General features: G+C 48.6%; 1 protein-coding gene across 1 annotated transcript in view; it reads left to right on the top strand.

Annotated features, from left to right (window-relative positions):
• Positions 1-15546, top strand: part of Meltrin (disintegrin and metalloproteinase domain-containing protein meltrin) — a 56727-nt gene that overhangs the window by 26154 nt on the left and 15027 nt on the right. Inside the window, exons 2-3 of the mRNA XM_076439029.1 lie at positions 6943-7034; positions 14627-14782. Of these exons, the coding sequence (XP_076295144.1) occupies positions 6943-7034; positions 14627-14782 (248 nt within the window). The remainder of the gene's footprint in view (positions 1-6942; positions 7035-14626; positions 14783-15546) is intronic.

The following is a 15546-nucleotide window of genomic DNA, read 5'->3' as shown; positions in this document are numbered from 1 at the left end:
ACAACCGGTGCTCGCGGATTCTTCTACCCGGTTTCGGCTAACGAGCTCCGCCTGGCATTGTGCTACAGGAACAAAGAACTTCGAATCCGCTCTGCTCTGCTCGGCACGCCTCGATAATCAATTTCAATAAATCCGGAAGCCCGCTTTCACCGCGCCGGAACACGCGACATGGATTCTCGCGGGTCTCTTCGGGACGCGCTGGCCCGAAAATCGCTAACAAGATCGAGGAAAATCGATACATTATGCTCCTCAATTGTCTCTTTAATTGGTCGACCGTCGATCTCTACACTTGTATCTCCACCAGTTAACAGTAATTACTAGACTGCGGATTTCTATGCAAAATAAAAATTGTCTGCGTCGATTGCAAGAAATAAAAAACAAATAGAATGTTATTTCCTCCCTTAATAATTTGAATAGATGAGAAATCATATATTGACATCTTCAGTTGTCAAACTTTCCTACAATTTTCAATTTCATCTACTCGATTCTCCTATAAATGCATAAAGATCCGCTGTCTACTAATAACAAATATTAAAAGTGAATTGCTTTCTGAAAACGACAAGATTCAATTTATTCCGATTCCGCGTCATTTTTGATTACCATGAGGGTATCTATATGATTTCAGTAATTGTAAACTAAAAAATCTGAAGTCGGTCATTTGACCGATGCTGCTGTTAAGTGGGCAACGATCTCAAAAACCTTACGCTGTCTATTAACTCAAGTCCTTGGCTAGAAGCTGAGAAGCTAAATTGGGTGTCTGAAGAGCTGCTGAGGAACCAGGTTGTCTCAAGCCCCTAAATTTATTTTCTAGAGTCTTTATTCTGAAGGTTCGGTTAGGGTTCGTTCTGAATGTTCGAACGAGTCGGATGAGATCAATATTCAGGAATGCGTTTAACGACGACGTAACCGCGGTACCAGGTAGCGATAAATGAAAGTAGCAAAACCGCGAGCTCGCGCCGCCACCGCTTCGTCGTTAACATCGTCCAACATCGGCGTACTAAACAGTGTCCAGCTCATCCGTAGCGCAAAGAGTTAACGCGGAAGAGTTCACCGCTCGCGTGCACGTACATTATCGAGCGGTTCGCAACATCCGTCGTGAGTCATCGGTCGTCGGACAAGTCTCTCTCTCTCTCTCTCTCTCGCTCTCTTTATGTCCCTCTCGTTCTCCTGGCTCAGGGAGCCGAACCTCCGAGAGCCAGCTATAATTACGAGGTTTAATTGACTAACGAGCGCGGACGGGGACCTGCGAACCAGTGCAGAAATGGAGCCCTGATTGGTCCATTCACTGTGAGCCCAGGCTCCTCGTTCATTCACGTTGCAATTAATCCGAAAGCGTCTAGGCGAGGGACTCTTCCACGGGCCGGTCTCGGCACATAGTTTCTTGACTCGTCTGCTCAACTTTTCCTCTCGATGGCAAAATCCTCCTCGATCCAGCTTACTCAGAAAATCCGTCGACGTAACATTAGCGCATTCACAGGTGGACGTTACCAGCCAGCCTATTTCTGTATAGTCTAGACTTCCGGATCCCCGAAAACTTTGGCTCCGAACACCTCAGTCACTCCTCAGCCCCTCTACCTTGCCCCGAGAACGTCTCTTCATCTCCCAACATTTTGGCTCTGGACATTTTTTATCAGAAGGTGAGACTGCTGTAACATCGAACTGTCCGTTCTTTCAAACGCATTACACTCGTCTAGGATGCAAATCAGAAAACTAGGAAAAGGTCCCTTGCAAGCAGGCGCGGTTTCCTTGCTCTCGAGTTCGAAGCAACAGCTCCCGGCGCCCCGGAGGGCAATTTGTACTTATTGCGGATCTTTTCGGCCCCGGAGAAAGGCCCACCAAATTTTCTCATGCCCGTCGCGCACCCAAAGGATGCAAAATCCCCGGGACACATGTGAAATCGGGATATACGCGGCCTGGGAACACGAAACGCGCGAGATCCGCCTTCGCATATGCCCGAACACTCTGTACACGGCCGAGAGCGTGTGCGCGGCGCACACCGAATTAACGACGACCTAATTGACCGTCGCTAATTCCCTCGTGCCTCTCCCCCTCCCCGTCGTTAACGCCGACAGCGTTTCTCAAACTTTCCTCGGCGAACAGACTACTCCCTGTCCAAGATCCGCGTTCGACGTCTCTCCCCGGATGATGGAAACCGTCTTCCAATTATCGTTACGTTCATAGGTTTCGGATGCATTTTTTGGAAGCCCTACAATTTTTCGCCCCCTCTAAAATGTTGCCTGCAAGCTCCAGTATGTTTCTATGGACCCTGCTCGCTTCTCGGAATCTCTACAATTTTTTCCCCGGTCGTAAAATGATTTCCATAGATCCCAGGATATTTCTGTGGACTGTTGACCTCTCTCGGAAGCCCGACAATTTTTCTGCAATGTCTACCTGCTTTCCAAAGGCACTAAAATCGTTCCTGGTGCTCCAGCCTCTTTTGTCGCTCTCCGAATGACGGAAACCGTTTCCCAAGATCGCCTCGACGCTTTACGGAATACGATTTTACGAGAAAACCGATCCATCGATCGCCCGACCAGCCCGCAAACCGTTTCTCAGATCTAAACGTGTCGAGGATCAACGTCTCGGTTCGAAGATCGCCGGAGAACATGCTGCGGGTTCGTTACAAGCACTTTCTCGCGTTGACTGTCCGCCGTTAACCCGAATTTCGCTGGGAAGTTGCGCAATACTCGCTGACTGCGGGTATTTTTACACGCCAATAACATAACGCATAATTGCGGAGCTACGAGATCGTCGCGGCCTCATTGGCGAATTGCGTGGAATCGTTCGCCGACGCTTATCTGCAGCATCTGGACCATCAGCAATTTCATAGTCGGTCATTCATTTTTGCGAATTGGATGAAATCGTTCGGGAACATTTCTCCTCGACAACTCGTCCACGGCGAGTTTATTATCTTCGACATCGAAACCAGAGCTTAATTATCAAGCATTGTTGTCGTTCCATTGATCTGAGTCGATCATCGTCTATCATCTCTTCCAAGAATCAGTGCTCAACCTCGCGTGATCTAATTGCTTTCTGCATCGCAGATCGCGTGAGTCGTCGCGATAAGACACAAAAGGTCAGCCTTGCGTGAATCGATATCAAAGACTCCGAGACAATTAATTGAACGAATCGATACGTCCGATGACTCCGAGATCATTATCCCTTTGCACTCGAAGCTGTTCCAACACGAAAACATCTTTTCAAGTAACATGCAAACCGTATATTTACTGGTCCACTCAATAAATGCTCGTAAGGGGGATGTAGAGGGAAATGGAAGGAACACAATTTTTAACTTTGAGACTTTGTTTGGACTAATTAAGAACTAGAACTAGAAGGTCCCCTTTTTCGGTTTTCGCTTATATCTCGGAAACTATGTGACCTAGCGATAAGACCATTCTATACAAAATTGATGCTGGCAAAATATGCCATAAGATTGATTGCATTCAGTTTTTCGCTATCTCGCATAGTTTCCGAGATATTTTTTTTATTAGTTTTTTGCCTTATTTGACTAGCTAACTCTTCAGCACAATTAGTGAACTTTGAGCGTGGACATCTCGCAAACTATGCGACATAGCGAAAAACTGAATCAAATCTATCTTGTGGCACATTTTATCAGCTTTAATTGTGTATCGAGTGGTCTTATCGCTGAGGACGCATAGTTTCCGAGATATAAGCGGAAAACCGAAAAAAGGGGATCCTCTACGTACCCCCCAGCACCCCGCTCACTTCCTAGGAGTGGGGACTTTTAGTATGTTTACCTCCTAACTAGTTCAAACAAAGTCCCAAAGTTAAAAATCGTGTTCCTTCCATTTCCCTGTACAACTTTTCGTTGACTGGACTAAAAGTATTCTGAATAATAATCAATTTTTGAGGGCGCCTTATAGTCGCCACTCTTGTGGTTATTAAAAGAGTCGACGCGTCAGACGGCTCTGAGATAATTAAAAGATCCGATGATGCTTCCGGATGACTCTCCTCGCGTTGCAATAAGGGCAAAAGAGTCGTCTGCAATCAGTAGCCTAGATGATTCATCCGAACGCGATTATCGGCTCGTCAAGGTCCCCGGTCGGTCGCGATTCGAGGAGCGACGTTCGAACGAGGTTTGATTTCCTCTCTGGGCTGGGCGACAGGAAATTAACGACGAATCGAACGCTGTGCCGGTTTAAATCCGTCCGAGGATCGGGAAGCAATTATCGGGGCTGAATTCGGGACCGCTCTCGCGACCCAATTAGATTCGCGGATTGGATTCGGACACGGTTGTTTTCGAGCGGATCCGCTGGCGAAAGGAGCGCGCTCGCGCCCGGTGCAAACCGGTCCGATTCAGACGTAACGAGATCAGTGTCGTTAGCGCACCTATTGAAATCGTTACTGGCCGCAACTATGCGACTTTGCTCGCCGTGTTGCCGGCCGGGACGAGGGCGAACTGTTTTGTTTACCTGTACTCGGTAAACTAGCCTGCAACAGCATTGATTCGATCACGAAACTTTGCTCTCAATTATTTCTTCATGAGACTGTGCAATATTCGTGACATCGCATCGTATCACCTATAAAAGATCGTTTCGCTGCGGAAGGCGATCGCTGAAAAGAAAAGAGCGAACGCATCTCTTGCGTCATTAATCGCATGAGGTTCCGCTCGTTTCGTGGATATACATTTGGTCCGTGGTTTTTGCGACGCCGGTTTCACGGCTTTGCTACCCTGTTGACGTCAATCTCGTTCCCATAAGCGAGGCACATGTGCCCTCGTGTTTCGTCCGATCCGCTCGTGACTCTCCGTCGTGTTCGTTCTGCCGATGATGGACCGCGTTTTAAAAGGCCAATCAAAATTCCACGGTGACCCAGTTCTTCTCGCGATCGATCGCGACCATCAGACGGTTCCAGCCACGGGACACCTCGCTCGGATCGATCGACAGATGGATCCGACCTTCGGCGACCGGCCACGATTGATCCAGAAACCGCCGAGCTGCCATTGAAATCGTGGGAGGCCTACTTGCATTGTTCCGTGAGAACGTGCATTCTGCGGTCCCAACCGGGGAACACAGTTCCGCGACCTTGCGGATCCCTAAAATGTCTTCTGTAGGATATCTGGAATGTATTCTATGACTCTGAGCCTCTTTTGGAAGCCCTACAATTTTTCTATAAATCCTGCAGTATTTTCTACGTGCCGCAGAGTATTTCCTCGAATTCCTGACCATTTTTGGGAGCCCTATAATTTTTCTGCAGACCCTAGTATGTTTCCTAACGCAACTAGAACGTGTCCTCGAAACCCTAAGCCGTTTTTTAGAGCTCTACAGCTTTCCCGCATCGCTCAGAACGTCGGAAGTAAAGCTGCATCTTCGTAGCACCATTCTGCAATTCCAAGCTCGCAGTTCGACCGTTGTCTGTTCGTCTGACGCAAATGACCCGGCTAAATCCTGGACGAACCGGATCGTTCGATAACTTCCGGCCGTCCACGGCGGGAAACTTTGTTTGAAGAAGCTCTCGGGGGCACTCGCGGCGCAAAATTCATCCTCGATCCGCGCCAAGAATAATATTTTTGTCTGCGCCAACGCGAGACCTTTGTTCCGGAGGAAGGAGGCGATGACGACGGTGCGCAGCGTATTCTTTTTATCGTTGAAAGCGTGGAGCAGCGGAGCACGCGAGGAGAGTACCGTTGCCCGACGCGAGGGAGAGACGAGAGGAGAGAGGAGAAGGCGCGAAACGGGCGAGACCGACGAGCAATAATTACAGACCATTTAATACCTACGCTCCAGCGCGGCCTACGCAGAAGCGTGCGCGCGTGTGTGTGTGTGTGTGTGTCGGACAGAGTGACGAATCGTGTGGTCGAGCCTCCTCTTCTCCCGGGTTTTCATGATGCTCCGCGAACAGAGAACGCTCCGATCCATGGAATATCGAGCGGCCAACGCCTGAGATCAAGGCCACCGTCGAACCGACTGGCTCTAATCAATGGAGAATATTTTTAGACTGTGATCCCGCGAGAGCGATTCCTGCTTTGGCCCGATCAGCAGAATCTCCGCTTTGAAGAAGCTTGGGTCAGACCACCGAGAGATACTATCTAGCAGGAAGCGTGGTAATCCTCTATTCGTGATGTACCGTTGCTGGATCCAGACTTTGAGGACCGACGAACCACGAATGCTAGCTTGAACCACCTTCTGTTGGCTTCAGAATTTTTTCCCGGGCTGCATAACGTCCTCTACAGACTCTATGCCTATTCTGGAAGCCCCATAATTTTTCTGCAGGGCCTAAAATGGTTTATACGGGCCCTACAATATTTTCTTGGACTGTGAGCCTCTTTTGGAAGCCCTACAATTTTTTCCCATCGCTCTGAGCCACTTCTGGAAGCCCTACAATTTTTCTGCAGCTCCTAGAATTTTTACCATGACTCTGAGCGTCTTCTGGAAGCCCTACAATTTTTTCGCAGGTCTGAAAGTATATTCTGCAGGTCTTAACAAGTTTCTATGGGCTTTTCAAGTCTTTTCTTCACGTCCTCCGCCTTTTCCAGCTGCTCTATTCATGGTGTAGCGTCGCAGGAGGCCTTGAAGTTTCCGAAATCATGATCGATACCACCAGCCAGAAAAAGCTACGCTAACGGGACGCCCGTGAAAATTGTCTGAGTGGCCCTCCGGGCGTCTCTCTTTCCCTCCCTCGTGTTCTCTCTCATTCTCGACGTTTCCCCCGTTGTTCAGCTCGGTGTCAAGGACTCGGCTCGATGTGATTAGCGTAGAAGGGCGCGCCGGCACTGTAAACCGTCGGACGACGGCGTTCCCGCCCGTCCGCGAATTTCGGGACAAAAGCGTTCCCGCGGGACACTTGCCAGCGACTGAAATACTCCGGGGCAGGGCGACAGTCGAACTCTTTTTCCCTTCGAACACCGTTTCTCGTCGAGTATAGACAAAGGGAGCCCGAGAGAGAACAGTCTATCTAACCGCCAACGATTTTCTGTTTCAGGACCGTCCGCGGATTTCAGCAGGCATACGCTGGTCAGGCCACGGATCTATCACGGGAGAACGAAACGGCAGATCTCGACCACCAAAGAGAACGTGAGTACCATTCTTTTTTAATTAGCGCCTTTAATTGCCTGCTAATCGGTCGGGTCTTCAAGCTCTTCAACCTCGAGCAAGCTTCAACCGCTATACAGTATTTTTTCTGTAGCGTTTGTCTATACATATCCACAAATATGCATAGCATCCGCAGTCTATCCCAGCGATATTTTTCGTCGGTACGCGGTTTTCCATCGTACCAAACCCCAGCGGAGAGGTAGGGAAGAATATATGGAAAGGAGGCGGAATAAAATATTCCTCGAACCGTGGGACGGTGCATTTAATCAAGAAGGCGCGGGGGAAGCTCGAATCTGGAGCGTCGCCGGGCTCCGTCGACGAAGCAAAGCCCGCGACTTGGAATGCGGGTCGCGAGCCGTCGACGGGTGCAACAATTTCGATGCAAATGTCGCGTCGCGCACCGCCGCGCCGCGAATACCAAATCCAAGGATCTGCTCGCTAACTGCGACCTACCTGCCGGCAGAAGTCGAGAGGTCGCCTCGCTGCTGGCGAATTTTCTGCCGAACAACGGTTCCTTCCGTCGTCGCCGTCGAGTCGGGACGTTCGCGCGTTCGGAGTCTTCCTTTACGGTCGATACCTCGAGAAACAGATGTTTCCGAGCCGCGTGTTGCGCGTACCAGCTATTTTTGAACGGGCTGCTGCGGATCCCCTTAAGAGCTGTACGCGTTTCTCAAACAAAACAAACCGAACGCTGTCGTTCAAGACGGTTCAGTAACCCTGGGAGTCGATATTGCAGGCTCCAATTTGTTCAAAGTTGTGTCATAGTTTTTGCAAGCTTCGAAAACAATTTCGCATGGGTTCCAAGCCTTCTGAGGAAGCCCTACAATTTTTTTCAGCGGCATTACCACGATTCCCAGAACTTCTAGAACATTTCTTTCGATTTTTGGCCTCTTTTGGGAGCCCATGATTTTTCCTCAGGTTATACAGTAGTCTCTAAGCATCCTAGAATAGTTCCTTAGATTCTTGACCACTTTTGGGAGATGTTTTCTGAAGGACCTAGAATGTTCAATTGTACTGCAGGCCATTTGTGGAAGCCCTACTATTGTCCCACAATCTCGTCCCTGGAACGTACCACGAATGATCGACAATGTTCCAGATACTCTAGATTCTAGATCGTAGAAACACAGATCGCAGTCCATTGCATGGTCCCATACGCAGCCTCGGTGTCGCGGCGTCGACGGAGCGAAGCAATTGGCCTCGTTTCTCGTTATCACGGGAAGAATGAGCGTTATCAGCGCGTCTGTACGCGACAATGAATCTAATTTCCGGTTACCTAGGGTGGGTCGGCGTCCAACGTAACTCCCGACCGATGGATCTCTAACGATAAAACATCGTTCACGATCTAAAACAGTTGCGAGTTCGATCTGGTATCTCTTCTATAAACAGTTTCATACGAAGCGATGCGATAAGCGGACGTCGAGGACGCGTCAAAACACACTTGTCGCATTTGCACTGTCTGCGATCGGACTTGTCCATGAAGTTTGTTTGAAGAGAGGGGCTAGAGAACATCGCTACGCTAGAAGCCGTCTCGTAATCTCTGAACACGCGACTATGTACGTCCCACGCGAGAGACACTTTATCGGACGTTGCTATCCGAAAACGCCTGCTCAGAGGAAAGCACCGTTTATCTGGTTCCCACAGCGTGGAAATACAAAAAAGAAAACTATATTTTTCAAAGGATTCGTGTTTCACTTTTCTAAACTTGATCGATAAATTCCAGCCGCGAGCTAGTGGTGTCAGATGGAAAACCATGGTCGAGTATTTTCTCAGTGCGTATCATGTGCGATTTACGCCGAGATTCGAAGCGACCGGAGCACTCGTGGGCGACGATACAGCCGCGGTCGGAGTATGTTTCGCGCAAACATCTTCGGCGGGTTTGATTACGCTGGGAGCATCGTCGTCGGGCAAAAAGCCGGGATTCACGGGCCGATGGTCTCCAAGCTTCCATCGATCGCAGCCCCCCCGAGTCCACGGCTCCCTCTCTCTCTATTCTGCTCTCGACGACGACGACGGGAGAAAAAGCTTCTTCCAGGTCATACGTTTCGAGTATTCCGGGCACGCGGCTAGGATGCAGTCGGGATCGACGATAGATGGATCCGCGGAATTCTCCCGGCGCGGATTCTATCATCGTCGTCGGACGGCGACGGTTAGCAATCCATACCTGGCCACTCGCCAACGGCCGGGAAACGTTTCTCGATATTCCAGTTACCGTTCCGCCGTGACCCGCGCTCATTCCGCGTCGATATCGGGAAACAAATGTACCCGATGGGTCAGGGTTTCTCATCGACCTCCCCCCCCCCGGCTAACGAATCGCCGGCCTCCAGCAATTTCTAATGGGCCTGGAACATTTCCTTGGATTTCTGACCCTGTCTGAAACCCCCACAATTTTTGCACACGCTCCAAAATAGATTCTGCGAGTCCTGCAATGTTTTCATGATCTCTGGGCCCGCTCTGCGAGTGTTTTCTACAAACTCTACAATGTTCCATGAGCTTTCAGCCTTTTATGGAAGCTCCACAATTTTTTCGCTAGCCTCAAAATAATTTCCAAAGAGCCTAGAATATCTCCTTGCATTTTTAGCCTTACTTGGAAGCCCTACAATTCTTCTGCACTCACCATAATATTTTCTGCAGGGTCTCGAATATTTCCATGGGTTATAGGCCCTTTCTGGAAGCCCTACAATTTTTCCACAGCTCGTCAATTGTTGTCTGTGTAGTTCGGAATTTTTTCTATGTCTGCGGTCTACAATGTTTAAGCCTGCAGGAAGGACTATTAATCTCTCGAGATCCTGACACCGTGCTGACTGTGCAGAATCATAATGCATCGCGGTGCACGGGTTAACGAGAATTTCGTTTCCTCGTCGATCAAATCGCGCTAAACAATTAGCGAACCGCTAATCCGCATTACTTTCGTTAACGTCGGCGTGCGTCGGTTCTGGCGCGACCGTGTCGACCGCAGATAGATCGTCCGCGGTGATCGCGAGCGCTACCGACCAGATGTTTATTTTGAAATTAACGCAATAAATCCGTCGGTTATGGCGTAATGCCGTATTATTGCGGTACGTCGCGGCTCCTATTACCGGTGCATTGGAATCGATGGTGTGCTAGTTTTACGCGCACGCCGATTTCGGCGTTGTGTTTCGGTAGCCGAGCCGACAACAGAAAGTCTGATAAAACCGGGCGAGATAACGGGACGCGAGATCCGTGTTTGCGTTCGATCGAGCACGGCAAATACGCTTGTCGTCCGTTCGGGACGACGATTGATCGACGGGACCTGCTGCCCGGCCAATCAAATTCGCCGCGCGACCCGGGCAATCAAACGGGTCGCGCTGCAATTAAAACCGTCAGGCTCCGCGGGTCATTAGCGTATTTAAATAAGCCGGGTGCTGACGCCGCTCGATTTCATTTCTGTCCTTCGGACGGCTTCTGTTTGGCCCCTCGATCCCGCTCCCTCCGAGCGATCCATAGCCGCGCGGTTGCTCGGGGAACGCCTATTGCCACCTGAAGCATTGCTCTAGCTCCGGCGAGAGCTGCAAAGCCACGCCCATTCTGCGCAATCTACGTATGTATATGGAGCAGTGTCGTCAGATGAGGTAGAAACCGGCTTCATTTCCTTTTCCCCTTCCACTATCCTCCAACGTCCCTCACTAAGACCGTAGACTACGGTGCCCGTGCCGTGGACTGGTCTGGTCATCAGAGAGGGGGTACATCATCTCACCGTGATTCCCCTCATCTGGCGATACTGATATGGAGGCGTAAGTTTGGGAGCATAATGCCCTCTGGGGCTGTGCTCTTACTCCCCGAAAGCAACGAAACCACGCCCATTGTGTTGGCAAACGATTTCTTGACTCATCGATGCAATAATCGAATCTATCTTTTCACAATCTTCAGTATTTTGTAGCAAGATTAACCAGTTCTCAGTAAACAAGGTTATTGCACTATCGAACAATTTCTTGATTCATCGATACCGTATCTGACCGTCTCATGGAATTGTTATGCTACTAGGTCAGTAATCGAATCTATCTTTTCACAATCTTCATTATTTTGTAGCAAGATTAACAAGTTCTCAGTAACAGTCGTCGATCACTTTGTAGATGTAGTTATCGCCGTACTATCGCTTTTTTCGAATAATCGATCCATTGTGGCGATATCGTGATTATGACGGTCCTTATTAATTGTTCAAGCTTCGTGGAAATTGGTGCTGTTAACGAGTGCGCAGCAGAGCGGAGGGCACAATGTACGGCGACGTACAGAGGAGCTCTTTGTAGGTAGCGTAGGATGAAAGGCATCTTTTAATCTCGGCTAGGCCGGCCTCCAGAACCAAGAAGGAAGGAAACGACGCTGCGCGTTTCCGCGTCCTAGGTGCCCCGATACCGCCAAAGAAACCACCGACATCGTTGAACGTCACTTTTCTGGACGATTAACGCAATCTACGGGGAAATTTCCATTGTGTCAGACCAGCCTCTTTGTTTACAACGAGGGAACGCGTCCGGTCTTTATCAGCGTTTTGAACTTCCTGCAACCTCGGCCGTGCTCTTCACGATTGTCGCCCGCGTTATCGATCCGGCGACGTCGTTGATCCAACCGAAGATGAAACTTCGTATTTTTGATTAATTTTTAATCACCGATTATAATCGATCACTGATATTAATTCATGATTGATTACATTTTTAAGGAACACTTTAACAAATACATTCCTACAGACAGATGTTACGCTAAAATCCGATAAAAGGATCTGATTGGTCGCACTTTGCTTTGATAAAACGAGATAGTCGGCGGTTCGAAGGTACGAGGAATTTGGTTGCTCGAGGAAAACCTTTCGGCCGTGTAAAGTATAGAGGATCGCGATAGAGGAGCCACTCCATTTCCCTTTGTGGCCGGAAACAGCGAGCAGGATAAAGGAATGCACTCGCGAGCAGCGAGATCCCTTTGCGCCCGTACCCCCCGGCTTCCTTTTCCTCGGTTTTCTTTCCGGCGCGTTACACCGCCGTCGCAAACTATCGCGCAGCGATTCGAGTGCAGGATAAACCGTCAAACAGCGTCGAAAGTTTATCGGGCCGCAGCTTTCGGCCCCGACTTATCCGCTTCCGGACGCGGTTTATTCTCTGGTCGGATCCTCGACTCGCGTGACTAGTTTTCCTCTCCCGAAACTCGGTTCTATTAAATCCTGAGTGGCTGCAACACTTTACAACGCTGTGCAATCAAGGTCATCGTTGCACTCTCAACGGCGGGAGACGAGCCTTATTTGTTCTTACGCTTCCTCAGCGAGAGTACCTCGAGAGGATCCCTCTCGACCAGGAGAGTCGATCTCTCGCCTCCGAAGTGCATCGACTCCGCACCCTTGCGGCATCTCCGCTCGTTATCTACGATCACTATGACACTCACTATGACGCTGCCCACTGGAGGGATCCTCCTCACAGCTTTTTCTTGGAGGAGAGCGTCGATTGAACGATTAGATTCGAGAGGACCTTCTCGAGGCAAGCTTTGCTGGATAGTAATTGTTTTGGGGGATGGAAGATTCATTTTTGAATTTAAATTTGATTACGTGAACATACGTCGACTCTGACGATCTAGATCTCTTCTAACAATTCAACCCTGCAGTTCCGTCAACGTCAAAGTCGCATAAAGACGCACACATTACCCGAACAATTTATAGTCGAGTGCATTCAACGCCAGCGATCTGTCGCTCCAAACTCCCAGCGGGACAGAACGACGCGTTAAAGAGGCGTCGCGACGGCGGCCTCGCATTCGGCCGAGATCCTCGGGAGACCCGTTGGTCCTGTTAAAGATCTTTCTCCGGCTGGCAGAGCGGCGTATACAGGTACAAGGTTCGAGGAGAACTCGCGTATGCACATTCACGATATTTCCTGTCGCGGGTGGAAGTGGGCCGTCGGGGTTTGTCCCCTATGAATTAAACATAGAAACGAGAGAGAGAGAGGGCGCAAACGAGAACCGTGAATTCATTTGGACCACGGTCCGGCACGCGCCCGCCCATCGAAAAACTCAATCCCCGAGCCCGAAAGCGTTTAAATGCTCTACTATCCGGCCGCGTGGTCAAAGCTCCCTGGAAAATTAGGACGCCAATGTCCATTGTTTCGATCTGCTCGTATCTTCGAGATGGCCGTTTATTCGGGAGTTCTTCTTTGCGTGTCTTTTCGAGAGCAAATCTGGACATTTTTAACCGACTGCGAAGAAGGAGGAGGTTACTCAATTCGATCCGTATGTGCCTCTTTTTACCACGTTTTTATTTTTGTTTTTTTTCACGCTTTTTTCGCTTTTTTCTATGTATGTTCACCGATTACGAAACCTTTTGCATCTCGTAGATGCAAAATTTGCATTTTCTTATTCCTTACGATTTTATTCGCGAAAACTGAAATATTTCATGTATGTTCACCGATTACTCCGAGATGGATGGACCAATCGGAACGAAACCTTCTGCATTTTGTAGGATATGTGTCCCGATTGGTCCCTTGAAAACTGCATTTTTCCATTCTTTGCGGTTTTTATTGCAAATAACCAATAACACCGATAAACCATCCTACGGTGTTCTACAAATTCTGATCGTTCCACCAAAAAAAAGTGTGAAATGAAAAAAAATTTTATAAAAAAAAATTAAACCAACTTCGAAAAAACGCACTAAAAAATGCACTGGGAAGTATGAAATAAAACCAAAAACGCACCAAAAAGTATGAAATACTTTTCATTTAATTTATATAAGAACACAGACCAACTGGTAATATAAAACAAAAAAATGCACAAGAAAAACAAAAATAAGTATGAAATAATTTCCTTTTGATTTGTATGAATACACACCAACTGTGTTAATAAAATTGATTAAAATAAAATATTAAATACAATACAATCTTTTCGGAGGCGGCGCAAAATTGAAAATTTTCCAAATGACATTTCATTAGAATATAATGGACTTTGAAATCAGTAGGTGGGAAGAGAAGATACATTAATATGTGAAGGCGTGTATAAGAATTTAAAGGTTCATCGTAATTTATTTTTATTCTCGGATAATGCACAGAGAACTCTGTCAGTTTGTGCACTGCCCGACAACCCTGATTAATGGACTGCGTATATTCATGCAAAATAAAAGTCGTAGGCAACAGGAGCCAAATGAGATCGCCGTTCTATCTTTAATAACTTCAACGAGGATATACTACGTTATACATAACGATTCACCGAGATCTTTAATCCTGGAAGAGAAAGCACAGTCCAAGCCGATTCACCGAGCTAATTGCTCAGCTCCAGTGATTACAGGTTGCGCGGAGAATCAATTTCCGCGACGATCGTGGCGCGTCTCTTCTTTTATCTTGCTCCTCGGCGCATCGTCGCGTCGTTGCCGCGCGCGTCGAATGCAACAGGTGCATAATGTCGAGCTCCGAAACGATTACAACGCGTTCGAACGCCGATTCGGAATTTTATCTCGTGGTTCAGCCGAGGGAAACCGGGACACCTGGGGTTCCGATAAGAACGCGTGCAACGCTCGATAAGCTCTCCGTTATCTTTGGAAAACCAGTCGTACAGTTGGAGACAAGGCGGCTAATTGCTCGACCGATTTCTGCTTCCAGGACATCGACCATGCGGATGTGCTGACCGTGGGCTTCGAATTGGACGGGGTCAAGCGGGTGCTCGACCTGAGACTCAACACCGATCTCATACCGGTCGGATACCAGCAGAGACATCAGCACCAGGGATCGTATAAGGTCCATGTCCCGTCGAAAGTCGTGAGTAGAATTTTATTTCGTGCTGTCTTCTGATAGATCTGCCTTTGAGGACGTCGACGATGAACGCAGTTGACCGTCCCCAATCCTGAATTCCATGGTCCGTTCCATTCGTGATCCATTTTGCTGGTTTCGCCCGTCGGGAGTCTTAAAGATCGGCATCCCGTCGAGAAGTGCAGGTAGAATTTTGTTTGCGAAGCCCCTCCTGCTATTCTAGCCCTCCGAAGACCCGAAATGCTACTGACCCGTCGAAAATTGCGCATAGAAATTTATTGCGAGGTCCCTTCTGCTATCGGATCACATTGAAAATGTCCCATTGAAAATTGCAAGTAAAATTCTGTTCCATGGTCCCTTCCTCTGGCTAATCCTCCAAAGATCACGAGTTTAGCAGATCACCAAAGATCTAGGTTCCGTCCACGCCTCAAAGCCCTTAGATGAATCTCGCAGGGTTGTCCCTTCAGCTACCTCGGGCTTTGAGGTTTGTAAATGTAGGCTCTTTGTCTCCGTCCGATTGCCAGTTCGAGACGGAACCATCGGACAGAGGTATACAGGTGCAAAGAACACCGGAATCGATAACGGTGACTCACGGGCCAGGCAGGGTCGGTCGTACGTTTCCAGGACAAGAATGGGTATAGAGCACGTATAGATTGTAGACGGACAGCACCAGGGACGTTTCGAGGGTATCGATCACTCTTAAATAACGTTGACGAACATCGTGTGCACGATCGACCTGGTCGGACTCGATGCTCTTCCGGTTTTTGTTCGAC

Source organism: Lasioglossum baleicum, chromosome 15 (assembly GCF_051020765.1).
Source record: "Lasioglossum baleicum chromosome 15, iyLasBale1, whole genome shotgun sequence".
NCBI classification, from domain to species: domain Eukaryota; kingdom Metazoa; phylum Arthropoda; class Insecta; order Hymenoptera; family Halictidae; genus Lasioglossum; species Lasioglossum baleicum.
The sequence above is the reverse complement of the archived record's forward strand: the minus strand, read 5'-3'. Positions and strand labels throughout refer to the sequence as shown.